The following is a 15,708-nucleotide window of genomic DNA, read 5'->3' on the forward strand; positions in this document are numbered from 1 at the left end:
TCTTTCAGATTATATATATCTTAACACGTGAATGTACGTAATTCACTTTTGAAATGACTACGGAAAATAAAAAATTACAATTTTGAAAACTTCAAAAAATCACTTCTTTCCGACTAAAATTGCACGAAAACAATAAGGGTTTTTTGCATTTTTTAAAGTGTAAAATATCATAATTGTTTTGTAAAATATTAAGAAAAATTAATCATGGCATACTGAGTTACCATATGTCCGCGCCACTCCATTTTTTTAATGAATCAAAAATACATTTCTTACAAAAAAAAAATATTAAACAAAAGTGCAACTTTAAGTGCATTTTTTAGTCGTTTCGTGGAGTATATCGGCAAACTGTGTATGGACCATTTGCAGTGGAGTACTTAGCTAACGAATTCAATGAAAGTTTAATTAATTTCATGTACTTTGAAAATCCCTTAAAGTTCCACTAAACTTCCCAAATTTCGCACTGTGCGGTGGATATATGAAATTGAAAAAGTCATTGTCAAGGACAACTGTTTCCCCATTAAATTCCATTACGAGTCTTAGATAATAATTTCATAATATTTTTCAAAAATAAATCTTCCACTCAAATTTCATCAAATAAATATTTTGAAAAACTGCCACTTAAGTGGCGTCTAGCATTTTAACTGTCTTTTATGACAGACAACTCTATTGATTCCGGTCAGAGGAATTTTTTTTTTACTTAATTTTAATTGTTTTTGTCCCGCTTTTATCATTGCATGTTTTGTAAATAACGGTACTTCACTCACCTACCAAAGTGTGTCATTTTCTTGAGAACACACTTTTTACAGTGTTGTTTTTTTATTTTCTTAGATAATAATATTAATAAAAGTGAAACAAACACTTCACCATTTTATATTAAGTATTACAAATTGTTAATTCGAATGTAAATACTTTGATTTCCTATAAATCACAAAAGTTTCCTCAATATTGTCTCGATAAGTTCGTCGTGTACACGGGAATATTTATGAGTAGGATTTTTATCAGGCAGTTGTGAAAATTTGAATTGGTAATTTTTTTGTAATTGCATAAAATTTAAAAGGCATATATTACAAGTGGATAAAGAATGTAATTGACGAATGCAATGGGACGTAATTAATCATGAATCGACAATTTATTTCCTTATAAGAAAAGTTCATTACACTATGGTCTCAAATCCAAATTTTCCGGCCAAAACTATTTTAACGTCCATTTTGTTTTGCAATTGAATATTATTATAGTAATTATTGCATGTTTTCGCCCAAAATTACGAAAAATTACCAAAATTCATTGAACAGGGTGATCCCGTTGTATGTCGTCAAACCAAAACATTGACATATGTTAAAAATTTTCAGTAAGAAGTATTCTTATCTCCAAAGAAGTAGCGTGGAGTGCTCCATAGTATCAAATACTGTCCTATCGCACGTCTTGTTCGTCTTAAATTCTTGTCTAATATGTGCGGAGAAAGCATGCAGCGCTGTTCTACTCAATTCCCAGCTGATCTATTGTTCATTGTGGTGGTTCCTCCTCCTGTAAATCGCGGGTTGCTCGACAAAATGTCGATTAAAATAACTTGTGCACCTCTTCGTAGTTTGTCAAACGAGACTTAGGCTATATCTTCACATTTTCCAGGGTTCTAGACACTATTCACTAATTTCACTTGTGCTCAACGATCAACCTACTAACTTGCAGTGTTAGCTTCCTAACTCTGGGGTTAGCTCATCATGCTCATTTGGTAGTCCCACCACTTCTGCTGGCAAATTTGGTCTCACTTCGGGTATCACGGTGCTTTTGAAACAAATTTGAAAGGAAGGTGCTTGCACCTGGGAAGTTTTTGCAAATTTTGAAACTACAATGTTCATAGATAAGAAAAATCAAAAAACAAAAAAATCGCCGGAGCGCTTTTTAAATAAATCGCGATTCAAGTTGACATTTTTAGGGGTTGTTTATGTTTTCACGATTTTTCTTGGAAACCGCAAGTCCTATCAGAATGGGACTAACGAAAATGTTATAGCTATCAAAATTCTCTACAAGATTGACCTTAATGGTATTTTCGTAGATTTTACCGTTTTTGAAATATAGAAATTCAAATTGGGACAATGTACAGACTGTATCGCCCCCTTATAAAACAATGTCATGAAGGGTGCGCCTTAAGTAACTTTTAATGAAAACCGCTTACACAGGGAAAGTTTTTGTGAATTCTGAAACAGCAATGTTCATAGATGAGAAAAATCCAAAAAAAAAAGAAAAAAACGCTGTAGGAATTTTTAAATAAATCGCGGTCAAAATTCACATTTTTAGGTTTTCACGATTTTGCTTGGAAACCGCAAGTCCAATCGAAATGGAGCTAAAGAAAATGTTGTAGCTGTGAAAATTCTCTAAAGGAATGACCTTTATGATTTGTTCCCAGGTTATACCATTTTTGAGATAAAGAAGCTCAGGTTACATTTTTAGGTTTTTTGTTAGAGTTTCGCGATTTTGCTTGAATGAGGCAAGTCTTATCGATATGGGACCTGAGAAAGTCTTAAGCTGTGGAAATTTTCTACAAGACTGGATTATATAACTTTTCCTATGTTGTACCATTTTTTATTATTTAACGGAACATAGTTTCTGAAAGGTTCTGATGTTCTCTGAAGCGGTAATTGGTAAATTTTCTGAAAATTCGGTGTTCATAGGTGATTGCCTAAAGGCCTCGACACATTCTTGCTGAAGTCATATCTGATAAAAGACTAAAGACCAAGTTCGACCTAATAAAAAGATTTCAGAATCACATTTCAATTAGATGAAACTTTAGTCATTTACCAAATATGACTTAAGCAAGAAAGCCATGCTTCTTACGTGCCGTAAAGACTCCCTTCTGCTCTTCTATGGAGACTTCTTTCTGCTCGTCTACAAACATTCCCTTATATTCGTCCATAAAGACTCCTGCTCGTCTATAAAGACTTCCTTCTGGTCGTATATAAAGACTCCCTTCAGCTCGTCTATAAAGAGTCCTTTCTGCTCGTCTATAAAGACTCCCTTCTACTCGTCTATGGAGACTCTTTTCTGCTCGTCTACAAACAATCCCTTATGTTCGTCCATAAAGACTCCTTCTGCTCGTCTATAAAGACTCTCTTCTGCTCGTCTATAAATACTCCCTTCAGCTCATCTATAAAGCTTCCCTTCAGCTCGTCCATAAAGACTCCCTTCTGCTAGTCTATAAAGACTCCCTTCTGCTCGTCTATAAAGACTCCCATCTGCTCGTCTATAAAGACTCCCTTCTGCTAGTCTATAAAGACTCCCTTCTGCTCGTCTATAAAGACTCCCATCTGCTCGTCTATAAAGACTCCTTTCTGCTCTCCTACAAACATTCCCTTATGTTCATCCATAAAGACTCCTGCTCGTCTATAAAGACTCTCTTCTGCTCGGTTATAAAGACTCCCTTCAGCTCATCCATGGAGATTCTCTTCAGCCAGCATATAGAGACTCCCTTCAGCTCGTCTATAAAGACTCCCTTCTGCTCGTCTATATAGACTTCCTCCTGGTCGTATATAAAGACTTCCATCTGTTCGTCTATAAAGACTCCCTTCAGCTCGTCTATAAAGCCTCCCTTCAGCTCGTCCATAAAGACTCCCTTCAGCTCGTCTATAAAGCCTCCCTTCAGCTCGTCTATAAAGACTCCCTTCAGTTCCTCTAAAAGACTCTCTTCTACTCGTCTATGGAGACTCCTTTCTGCTCGAAACATTCCCTTATGTTCGTCCATAATGACTCCTGCTCGTCTATAAAGACTCTCTTCTGATCGTTTACAAAGACTCTCTTCAGCTCGTCTATAAAGACTCCCATCTGCTCGTCTATAAAGACTCCTTTCTGCTCTCCTACAAACATTCCCTTATGTACATCCATAAAGACTCCTGCTCGTCTATAAAGACTCTCTTCTGCTCGGTTATAAAGACTCCCTTCAGCTCGTCCATGGAAATTCTCTTCAGCCAGCATATAGAGACTCCCTTCAGCTCGTCTATAAAGACTCCCTTCTGCTCGTCTATATAGACTTCCTCCTGGTCGTATATAAAGACTTCCATCTGTTCGTCTATAAAGACTCCCTTCCGCTTGTCTATAAAGACTCCCTTCAGCTCGTCTATAAAGACTCCCTTCTGCTAGTCTATAAAGACTCCCTTCTGCTCGTCTATAAAGACTCCCTTCTGCTCGTCTATAAAGACTCCCATCTGCTCGTCTAAAAAGACACCCTTCTGCTCGTCTATAAAGACTCCCATCTGTTCGTCTATAAAGACTCCTTTCTGCTCTCCTACAAACATTCCCTTATGTACATCCATAAAGACTCCTGCTCGTCTATAAAGACTCTCTTCTGCTCGGTTATAAAGACTCCCTTCAGCTCTTCCATGGAGATTCTCTTCAGCCAGCATATAGAGACTCCCTTCAGCTCGTCTATAAAGACTCCCTTCTGCTCGTCTATATAGACTTCCTCCTGGTCGTATATAAAGACTTCCATCTGTTCGTCTATAAAGACTCCCTTCAGCTCGTCTATAAAGCCTCCCTTCAGCTCGTCCATAAAGACTCCCTTCTGCTCGTCTATAAAGACTCCCATCTGCTCGTCTATAAAGACTCCCTTCTGCTCGTCTATAAAGACTCCCATCTGCTCGTCTATAAAGACTCCCTTCTGCTCGTCTATAAAGACTCCCATCTGCTCGTCTATAAAGACTCCTTTCTGCTCTCCTACAAACATTCCCTTATGTACATCCATAAAGACTCCTGCTCGTCTATAAAGACTCTCTTCTGCTCGGTTATAAAGACTCCCTTCAGCTCGTCCATGGAGATTCTCTTCAGCCAGCATATAGAGACTCCCTTCAGCTCGTCTATAAAGACTCCCTTCTGCTAGTCTATGCAGACTTCTTCCTGGTCGTATATAAAGACTTCCATCTGTTCGTCTATAAAGACTCCCTTCAGCTCGTCTATAAAGCCTCCCTTCAGCTCGTCCATAAAGACTCCGTTCAGCTCGTCTATAAAGCCTCCCTTCAGCTCGTCTATAAAGACTCCCTTCAGTTCGTCTATAAAGACTCTCTTCTACTCGTCTATGGAGCCTCCTTTCTGCTCGAAACATTCCCTTATGTTCGTCCATAATGACTCCTGCTCGTCTATAAAGACTCTCTTCTGCTCGTTTATAAAGACTGTCTTCAGCTCCTCTATGGAGATTCTCTTCAGCCAGCATATTGAGACTCCCTTCAGCTTGTCCATAAAGACTACTCCCTTCAGCTCGTCTATAAAGACTCCCTTCAGCTCGGCTATAAAACCTCCCTTCAGCTCGGCTATAAAACCTCCCTTCAGCTCGTCCATAAAGACTCCCTTCAGCTCGTTATAATGATCCCTTCAACTCGTCTATAAAGACTCCCTTTAGTTTGAAAGACTCCCTTCTGTTCATCTATAAAGACTTCCTACTAACGATTCCCTTCAGATCATTTAGACTGCCTTTGAACTTTTCCTTGATTTTACGAACACTTTCTTGGATTCAAGAACATTTCCATTACTTTTATGAAAATTTCCTTGATTTTATGAATAATTCCGTGAAGACTTCTTTCTGGTAACATAATGACGGAAGTCCCAATAACGACTCCCTTTGGTCAGTAGTAAAGGTTTTTATCAGGTCGTCCATAAAGACTCTCATCAGGTCATTAAAAAGACAACTTTTTGACAAAAGACCCGTATTAATCCATTTTGGTCACCATGATGATTTCTATGATAATTTCTTATTGGAGTTCATTGTTTCAATGAACGTTTCTTTTCAAGAAAAGTTCAATCTTTTTTAACTTTTCCTTGATTTTATCAACATTTTCCTTGATTTTAAGAACATTTCCTTGGTCTTATGAACATTTCCCCTATATTAAGCGCATTTCCTAGGTTTTATGAAAAATTATTTGATTTTATGAACATTTCTCGATTTTACAAATATTTGAATTTTTGCTATAAATGATTTAGAAATACATGATTCCTATCCTTTAAGGAAAAATTCATAAAACCATGGAACTGGTTTTATGCATATTTCCTTGGTTTTCTTTTATGAAAACTTCCTCGAGTTTATGAAAATTTCCTTAAAGCATAGGGATCATGTATTTCTAAACCGTTTATAGCAAACAGTCATTGTTTTTATGAATACTTCCTATACCAATTTTTAAAAAGAAAGTTCAAATATCAAAAAAGTTATGTTTATTATTCTACAAATAAAGTTCAACAAATAATACATATGTATATATGCAAATATTGCATAGAGCAAATATTAGCTCTAATTTGCCTACATTTCCTGACAATTTCAAGGTAATAAAAACTATTCACATCACTTCCCTCATGCCTATTCTAAATTTAACGGAAACTAAAGTTGGTCCAGATTACTGTGAACAAGTTTAAGTGGGGTTTCCCCCAAAAATAAACAAATGATTACCTGTTGCTCTGCCATGGCCTCACATTGTAGCTGGCCAATAGATGGTCTCTTCTTGTCGCGTCTGGACATGCGATAGTTATCCATGCGGGGTAAGGCTTCCCTGAAAAAAAGAAGAACAAAAAAACGTTATTTAATATTTGTTTTTATTATCACAACATTTGCACACACAAAAAAAGGTGTGGAATTCTCATCAAAATATTGTTATTATTGTTTTTTTTTTGTGATACAGATTCACTTTTATCCATCAGTCATTTAAATAATAACAAAAACAACAATGACAAAATGTTCAAACAAAAACATATGTATGTTGACAAAATGTTAATTATGTTTGAGATAATATCTATCCAAATTGGAGAAGGGGAAGTTTTTAGTTTGTTTTTTTGTCTGTTTGTTTTAATTTCGGAATTAGTGAATAATAGATATTATGAAGTTTTGTTTATAACACACACCCTTACACATTTTGCAAATACATATAAATAATACAAATGGTTTGTTCCTTGATTTGTTTTTGCTCGAAGGTAGATGACTGGTTGGCTGGCTGGCGGTTATTCTTTTTTAATTGGTTTGAACAAGTTCAAACAAGTTAAAACCGATTTTTTCATTCATACAGAGAGTTAGCCAGTCCACCAATCAACAAACCAAACACAGTAACTTTTAAAACGTAAACCAGGCAGCCAGCCGGTTAACTAGCTGATGATTGACCATATAAACAAACAATCGTCAGGGGTTATCATTAGCAACTGTTTATACTATTACTATTTATACATGATTCTGTTCAGCATTCCACAGCGTTATATGGGGTTGAGGGTTGCTGTGAGATTATTCTTGTTGGTTTGTGGAGGTTTCCTCATTTTTCTGATAATACTTTGTTCCTCAATAATATTGTTAAGAACAATAATGTTTATAAAGAGCACCTTCTGGTCATCATAAGGACACTAGTTTGACATCTAAAAATGGCTCTCTTTTGCTACTCTATAAAGTCTCCATTTTGCTCATAAAATATTCCTAAAATTATCCACGCTATTAGGGCGGCTGGTCGGTCATAAAATATTCTTAAAATACTCCACGATATTAGGGCGGATTGTCGGTCATAAAATATTCTTAAAATAATCTACGCTTCGGTTATAATATATTCTTAAAATAATCTACGCTTCGGTTATAAAATATTCTTAAAATAATCTACGCTTCGGTTATAAAATATTCTTAAAATAATCTACGCTTCGGTTATAAAATGTTCTTAAAATAATCTACGCTTCGGTTATAAAATATTCTTAAAATAATCTACGCTTCGGTTATAAAATATTCTTAAAATAATCTACGCTTCGGTTATAAAATATTCTTAAAATAATCTACGCTTCGGTTATAAAATATTCTTAAAATAATCTACGCTTCGGTTATAAAATATTCTTAAAATAATCTACGCTTCGGTTATAAAATATTCTTAAAATAATCTACGCTTCGGTTATAAAATATTCTTAAAATAATCTACGCTTCTGTTATAAAATATTCTTAAAATAATCTACGCTTCGGTTATAAAATATTCTTAAATAATCTACGCTTCGGTTATAAAATATTCTTAAAATAATCTACGCTTCGGTCATAAAATATTCTTAAAATAATCCCAGCTTTTCGGTTATAAAAAATTCTTAAAATAATCCACGCTTCTAGGTCTGCTTTTCGGTTATAAAATATTCTTCAAATAATCCTTGCTTCCAGGTCTGCTTGTCGGTCATAAAGTATTCTTAAAATAATCCACGCTTATAGGTCTGCTTGTCGGTAATAAAATATTTCTAAAATATTCCCCGCTTTTAGGTCTGCTTGTCGGTCATAAAATATTCCTAAAAAAATCCCCGCTTTTAGGTCTGCTTTTCGGTTATAAAATATTCTTAAAATAATCCATGCTTCTAGGTCTGCTTGTCGGTAATAAAATATTAAAATAATCCACGCTTTTGGGGTGCTTGTCGGTCATAAAATAATCCACGCTTCTAGATCTGCTTGTCTTTTATAAAAAATTCTTAAAATAATCCACTCTTCTAGGTCTGCTTGTCGGTCATAAAATATTTTTAAAATAATCCACGCTTTTAGGTCTGATTGTCGGTCATAAAATAATCCACTCTTCTAGGCCTGCTTGTCGTTTATAAAATGTTCTTAAAATAATCTCCGCTTTTAGGTCTGCTTGTCGCTAATAAAATATTCTTAAAATAATCCACGCTTCTAGGTCTGCTTGTCGGTAATAAAATATTCTTAAACTAATCCACGCTTCTAGGTATGATTGTCGTTTATAAAATATTTGTAAAATAATCCACGCATCTAGGTCTACTTTTCGGTCATAAAATATTCTTTTAGGTCGGCCTACCCCTCTAAAATATTCCTTAAATAATCCAAACATTTTGCTATGATTGCCCTCAAAAGAAATCTTTTTAAAATAATTCACGCTTCTTGTTGGATTGGCGCTTCAGAAAATACATATCTTTGGTCCACTTAAGCTGCTCTAATAAATATCAACAAATTGCACCTAAAAAGAGTTTCATTTTCATTGCTTATTGCGCCAAAATAGGGCCTCACATACCGTCAAATATTGCCTTTCCTACTTGTGATTATTATTCAAAATTACAAATTGTTGTGTTTACAACAAATTTAAAATGTTACAAATTTTATGAAGAGAACTTTTACTTGTTGTTCTTGTTCTGAAAATTGCTTACATTTCGATGACAACAAACAAATGGATGTAGAAGTAGAGCAAAGTAAATATGAATAATTTAATTATTTTTTTAAGCCAAAAAATATTGAGATATAACATTTGTTTGTAGAATGTAAGCCAATTATTTTCACAATCTTTTTTGATTAATTTTTATTTTGAGAATTACACAAAATAGGGGAAGGTCTTGACAGATCAATTAGAAATTTATGAGGGAACACGTGTCAGAAACAGCAATCAATTAAACATTTTAAAAAGCGATACATTTCGTTGCCTTTAAATGAACAGATGTTTGTATTAGGATTCATCCTGGAGATGATTGGAAAGAATTTGTTGCAAAAGTCCATTTGTAAATATTATAATTGAAAATAAGTGATTGAATTAATGTTATCTTCAATTTCATAATGAATCATCTCACTTCATTACTTTCTCTTAGTAATTTCTGATCACCAATTTTTATATATTTTATTTATGAATCTTTAAATCTATTACAAGAATGAAAATAAATTGTGGTTGGATTTTTTTCTTTAGTTATTTTAATTGCATTTATTGTTGTTTGTCATACTAATTGGAACCGCATACACACATTTATGGCCGAGATATGCACTAGTTATTTTTGAATTCCTTTGCAGATTTTTATTGTGAAAAATGTTCTATAGGGGGAAAATCCTATAGGTATTCATAAACAAAACATTATCAGGGCAATCATGAAAATTTCCCTCGGAATTTTTCCGCACGGAAAATAATTTAAAAATATGAAATTCTTTAAAAAACAATATTTTAAAATGTAGAAAACTATTGGAATCACTTAACAGTGGAATAATCTCGCCTAATCGACATAAATATTCCATTTTTGGAAATAAATACGGAAATAAAAAATTGTGAAATTGGGAAAAGGGAACAAATTCCGCACCGAATTTTTATTCATGATTGCCCTGTATGCCAAAAGTTCCCCTTATCTTCCCAATGAAACTCAACGCATGACCAAAGAAATTGTAAAAACTTCTTAGTTCTGGAACCCAACTTATATTGGTATGTCTGAGAAAATCAGAATGAAAATGTTTAATAACAATACCAGCTAAGGAAAAATCAGCCGAGAATTAGTATTTTTGTTCCGACCTTTAGACATCTTAACAAATGTCATATACAAAACAATCTAACCGTATAATTACATCAATGGGTATTTTTTTAAATTCACTGACTTAAAATATTTATTACGAATTTTGTTTGCTTTCGGGTGAAGTATGGTTGCAAGAACAACGACTCATGTTTAGGCGATTGTAGAAAGAAGACGAAATGTGTAATAGAAGTGGAAAGTATAATGTAAAAAATAGGTCCGTTCGATAACCCAAAAGTTTGTACAAATTTGTACAAACTTTTACAGAATGCTGTTCGATAACAAACTTGTTCAGTAAAAGAGAAATAAGAAGTAGTTGCAAGAACTTGCAAATATTTTTTACTTGCGAATTTATCGAACTTCGAAACAGCGGTCGTGCGATTTTATATTGTATCGAGTATTACCTTCCCTACCTAAACAAAATCAAACTTTAAGTGAAAATTTGTTGATAAATATTGGAGATGCCCCAGGGAATCTTTTAAAATGTTCAAAAATGTTGATGCTGAATGAAAAAGTAACGAAATATACAGGGACTTTTTATAAATGTACAAAATTATTAATATTCTAATGTACTTTTTACTTTCAGGTGAGGTATAATTGCATGCACAACCATTCAAGGCCCGTCGATTGTAGATAGCAGACGAAATGTGTATTGGAAGTGCAAATTATAATTTAGAAACTATTGATAACTTTGAAACATCGGCCGAGCGATTCTATATTGTAAGGTGTATTACCTTTCTACAAAAATGTGAAATTCAAACTTTTTTAAGTGCGAATTTGTTGATAAATATCGGAGATGCTCTAAGGAATGCTTAACCATGTTAACAAATATGAAGGTTGAAAGGACGTAAGTTTTGCTAAATTCACAAAGTAATTATTTTTCTTATTTTTGTTGTTTCTTGTTATTGTTGACCTGCTGAATTCTAATTTTGCTGGTAATAGTTTGGCTGAAGGTTATTAAGGGCCTGTTTCACAATGTCGAAAGAAAATGATTGCGAACGAAAAAACACCTAAACTTTGGTTTTCATGGCAATATTGACATTGTGTTTGCTTTAAAACAACTACAACATTTAAGAATCATGCACGAGCTTAGTTGTTTTTCTTTCGTATTCATTTTCGTTCGACATAGTGAAACAGGCTGTAAAAGACAGATTTTATTTGTTTGGTTTAAGTTGTATTTCCAATATTTCAATTGTCTTCGACAATCATCCTCAGGGATCTGTTTTAAAAACACAGTTTTATAATTACAACTTATAAAATATATAAATATAACACAAGATATTTTTTTATTTTACCTGAATTTATGGAGGAAGAGCGACTTTTGTCTTAATTACCTGAATTTATGGAAGAAGAGCGACTATTGTCTTTCTAATGTCAACGTCAACTAAGCTTTCGTCGATGCTTATGAACTAAGTTTCTATACATATGTGCACAGTGGTTTATGTTAGTCTTAAAATGTATTCTTTTATCGGTATATAAATAATATGAAGCATTTCTAGAGTAAATATTCTTTTGTAGTTATTTTCATGTGCAAGAACGTCAACATTTTTAAAATCAGGTTTGTGCACTGCAATGAGCTCCTAATGCTGTTTTTTTGTTCAATAGGCTTGTCGGTTTTTTGACCAGATTTGTGTCCAGAAAGTCGCGTTTTAAGTTTTGTTTTAGTCGTGCCAACTTATACCTTCTGGGGCGTCGTCTCCATTACAAGTTATTTTATATACTAAATTGCACCTATCTTCATTTTTAGTCTTAGTTTTAAGTTTGCTAAACATACTGTTGACATTGTTGTTCGTCCTTAAAGCTAGTTGGAAGTTGTCTTTATTATAAATATTTGAGTTACAAAGCCTCTCAGAAAATCCGGGTATGTACGTTACGGACTTATATGATTTTTCATTTTACCTTTCCTTATTTTTGTTTTTCATATTTGCGTGTTTTATTAAGTCATCAATCGTCTTCTTTGGGAACTCATTTATGGACAATATTTGAAGTACCTCATTGGCGTCATGAAATTGTTCATCACTTATATTTAAAACCCGATTAGTTTGTTGTAGTGTTTATTTTAATACGTCTAGGATGTTTAGAATGGAAGTTAATCAATTGTCCAGACCGCCTTATATACCCACTGCCAAAAAAGGGGGCAAGGCAGTCCATTACTTCTACAGAGAAAAAAGTCTCCTCTATGCCGTAACGAAAATCCAAATATCGAAAATGTCTTAAGGGAGTTATTTTCGATATTTGTCATTAGGCGAGTTTAATTGCGGTAATATTTTTTGTTCCTTTTTAAACATGCCTTTTGCGTTTATAAAAGGCAATTCTGTTGCGACAAGTTTTGTTTTCAAAACAATGAAAATTATAAAAGGAATTGCCTGAAAATTGCCGGTACGAGCAATTTTTGCATTTTCATTCCCCTTTCGTGTCTCTCCTACAAACAGAGACTTGCCGCAAGTGAACTTGCCTAATGTAAATTGGGACTAATACTCCGATAAAGATATCCTTGTAAGGCTTATGCACCAATTACCCCATTCTTCTTTACTTGCGCATCCATGTTTCGGATGTATGCGATCATATAATAATTAAAAATTATTTGTTGATTTACAATTTTTCTCAGGTTTAACAAAAACAAAAAAATATGGATTTTTATAAATACAGATATCTGTTTTTAGCGGCATTTAATAAACTTCTTTCATTTTGATGTCCAGCCTATGTCAGAATATTTTTCAGTCCAGAAACTTCTTTTCTTTCTCTGCATGGTCTTTTTTTAACTGTTCCTTTGATAATTTGTTGCAGAAAAATACATTTATCAATTCTCATGATATGTCCCAGGTATGAATGACACTTTTCTATATTTAACTGTCTTAAGGAGTTGGCAATCTTCTTAGTTCCTCGTCATTTCTTATGCGATCTGTCCATCTGTCCAAATTTAAAATAATTCTACAGTTTTCATCGATCGCCTTTATTATTGATGCATATAATAAATAAAACAGACCAGATGTAGCATTTGATGAATTTGAAACATCCCATATGGGACCCTTGTCCCTTATGGGATGTTTGTGGATCAATTATTATTATATGGGACCAGGGAGACTTCTCCCATACCAATGAGTGCACCCCAATTCATATTAGCTCAATGATATGAGACTTACTATTTTTCGTCGTGTCCGAACGGCGTGTCTTAAGAAACAACTTGTAGAGAAGTTGTACATGGATGGAATAATAATATAATAATTGTTCCACAAACATCCCAGATGGGACAAGGGAGACTTCTCTCATATCAATGAGGGCACCCCGATTCATATTAGCTCAATGATATGGGACCTACATCGCCGAGTCCGAACGGCGTGTCTTAAGACACCACTTGTAGAGAAGTTTTACATGGCTGAAATACTCAGGAAATGTCGCCAACATTACTGAGGGGTATTTTGCCACCGTTGAAAATTCCCACGACCTTCAGCGTGGAAGGCGGGTGTGCATACCATTGCACCACGGTGGCACCCACATGGATGGAATACTCAAGAAATATCGCCAACATTACTGAGTGGGAATTTTGCCAACGTTGAAAATTTGATGATGATGACATTAACAATAATATCGATAATTTTAAATGAAATATCGAAAATATGTAATGTTAAGAATATTGATAGTTTGCCAGCTTTTCTTTACTCCTTTCCAGCATAAGAAATAGCTATCCAGTTGCGAATCATCAGTATGGGTTCCGTAAGCAGCACAGCATGACAACAGCGCTGCACGCCATCTCCACGTGCCTGTTCTATCGCACCACTCGACTTATCAAAAGCCTTTGATACTACACGCTGTGGACCAACATCAGTCACTACCTTCGATGGTTATTGTGTTCAGCAGTCATTTTAGTTGGTCACCGTAGGTTTTTTTAGAGCTTTTTGGTCATTATGGCAGGAAGCACGGGCTTGCACATGAAAAAAATATATGTATCTCTGTTATTAGAATCGCAAAAACAACATTCGATGGGAATTTCAAAACCATCCTGGATCAGCCCTTAAACTGCACTTAAGTGGATATTTTTAGCTTTTTTGACGGAGGAACCCGAAGATGTTATTATGAAGATAGACTTCAAACTAGCCCTACAAAGGTATGACCAATAGAGTTGGGCAATCTCGTTCAATTGAACGATCCGGATCACTGTCCTCGTTCAAAGACGAATGAGTAACACCATAAAAACGAATGTGTGAAATTAAGTATACTCAGTTTTGTCAAAGAAATTACCGCTGTCCATTGAACGAGGTAGGGATCCGGATCGTTCAATCGAACGAGATTGCCCAACTCCAATGACCAATATCAGTCACTCGTTTCGATAGTTATCGTGCACACCAGATATTTTATTTGCTATCGATCGATTTTAATATGATGTAATATTGAAAAAATTGATTGAAGGGGGACAAATGACTCGTCTTTAGATGAAAAAGTGGGTAACGTAGAGGATGAAAGATACCAAAGAACGGTCCTGACCGGCTTTAACATGGCAAAGTCCAGGATTTATCTTGGCCCCTCTTTCATCTCAAGTGGACACTGACCTCCCCGTGGTGTCACCTGGGGTAGGTGCCTTTAACACCCGTTAAAGGTAGTGAGCTAAAATGCGCCGCGCATTCACCCATAAGAACGTTAAATGCTTGGGTTTGGGCGCAGGGTTAGTAACAGTCCCCTAGAAAAAGCAACCTACTATGAAATAACAAAAGAAAAACAAATCCCTCAAAAGTTGCCGACCCCCGCAAACGAACATGATCTGCGAATCTGCACCTGGACTGTTCACACTCTTTATAGAGAAGGTGCAGTTTACGCATTGGCAGATGTACTTGAAAAGTACAAGGCCGACATTACTGCCATACAGGAAATACGATGCAATGGGAAAGGCGTCACAACAACACCTAAAGGTGACGCACTGTATTATAGCTGCCATGACATAAAGGGCACCTGGCTGTTTGCAGATCCGAAAACAAGAAACCAAATTGATCACGTTGTGATAGATGGCAGACATTCATCGAGCGTGTTGGATGTGCGTTCGTTCTGAGGAGCAAACATAGACTCAGAGCACTACCTTGTCGCAGCAAAGGTACGCACCCGGTTAAACGTAGCAAACAAAGTACGAACAGACACGACACGAAAGTTAGACATCGGTAAGCTGCAATCACAACAGATAGCCACAGCATATACCACTCAACTAGCCCAATTGCTTAATCAAAGCACTCCTCATCCCGATAACACATCAGCGCAATGGCAAAGTATTACGCACTCCATGCAAACAGCCGCAAAATCCATATATGGATACCAGAGACCGAGAACCAGACGATTGGAACCTGAGTATTCTGTGCCCCGTCCACAAGAAAGGAGATAAGACTGTATGCTCTAACTATAGGGGCATATGTAAGTCTAGTCCCTATTGCCTACAAGATCGTGTCAGGGATATTGTGCGAACGACTAAAACCTATGGTCAACGAGATA

At 35.2% G+C, this 15,708-nt stretch overlaps 1 protein-coding gene across 2 annotated transcripts in view; it reads right to left on the bottom strand.

The window, feature by feature from the left end:
- The window catches only part of NKCC (sodium potassium chloride cotransporter), a 50,524-nt gene that overhangs the window by 19,074 nt on the left and 15,742 nt on the right, over positions 1–15,708 (bottom strand). For both annotated transcript variants that reach the window (XM_073983113.1, XM_073983120.1), the window contains exon 2: positions 6,422–6,521. In XM_073983113.1, coding sequence (XP_073839214.1) covers positions 6,422–6,521 — 100 coding nt within the window. The remainder of the gene's footprint in view (positions 1–6,421; positions 6,522–15,708) is intronic.

The sequence above is a fragment of the Musca autumnalis genome, unplaced genomic scaffold (genome assembly GCF_047663935.1).
Source record: "Musca autumnalis isolate F117 unplaced genomic scaffold, ASM4766393v1 scaffold_1, whole genome shotgun sequence".
NCBI lineage: Eukaryota > Metazoa > Arthropoda > Insecta > Diptera > Muscidae > Musca > Musca autumnalis.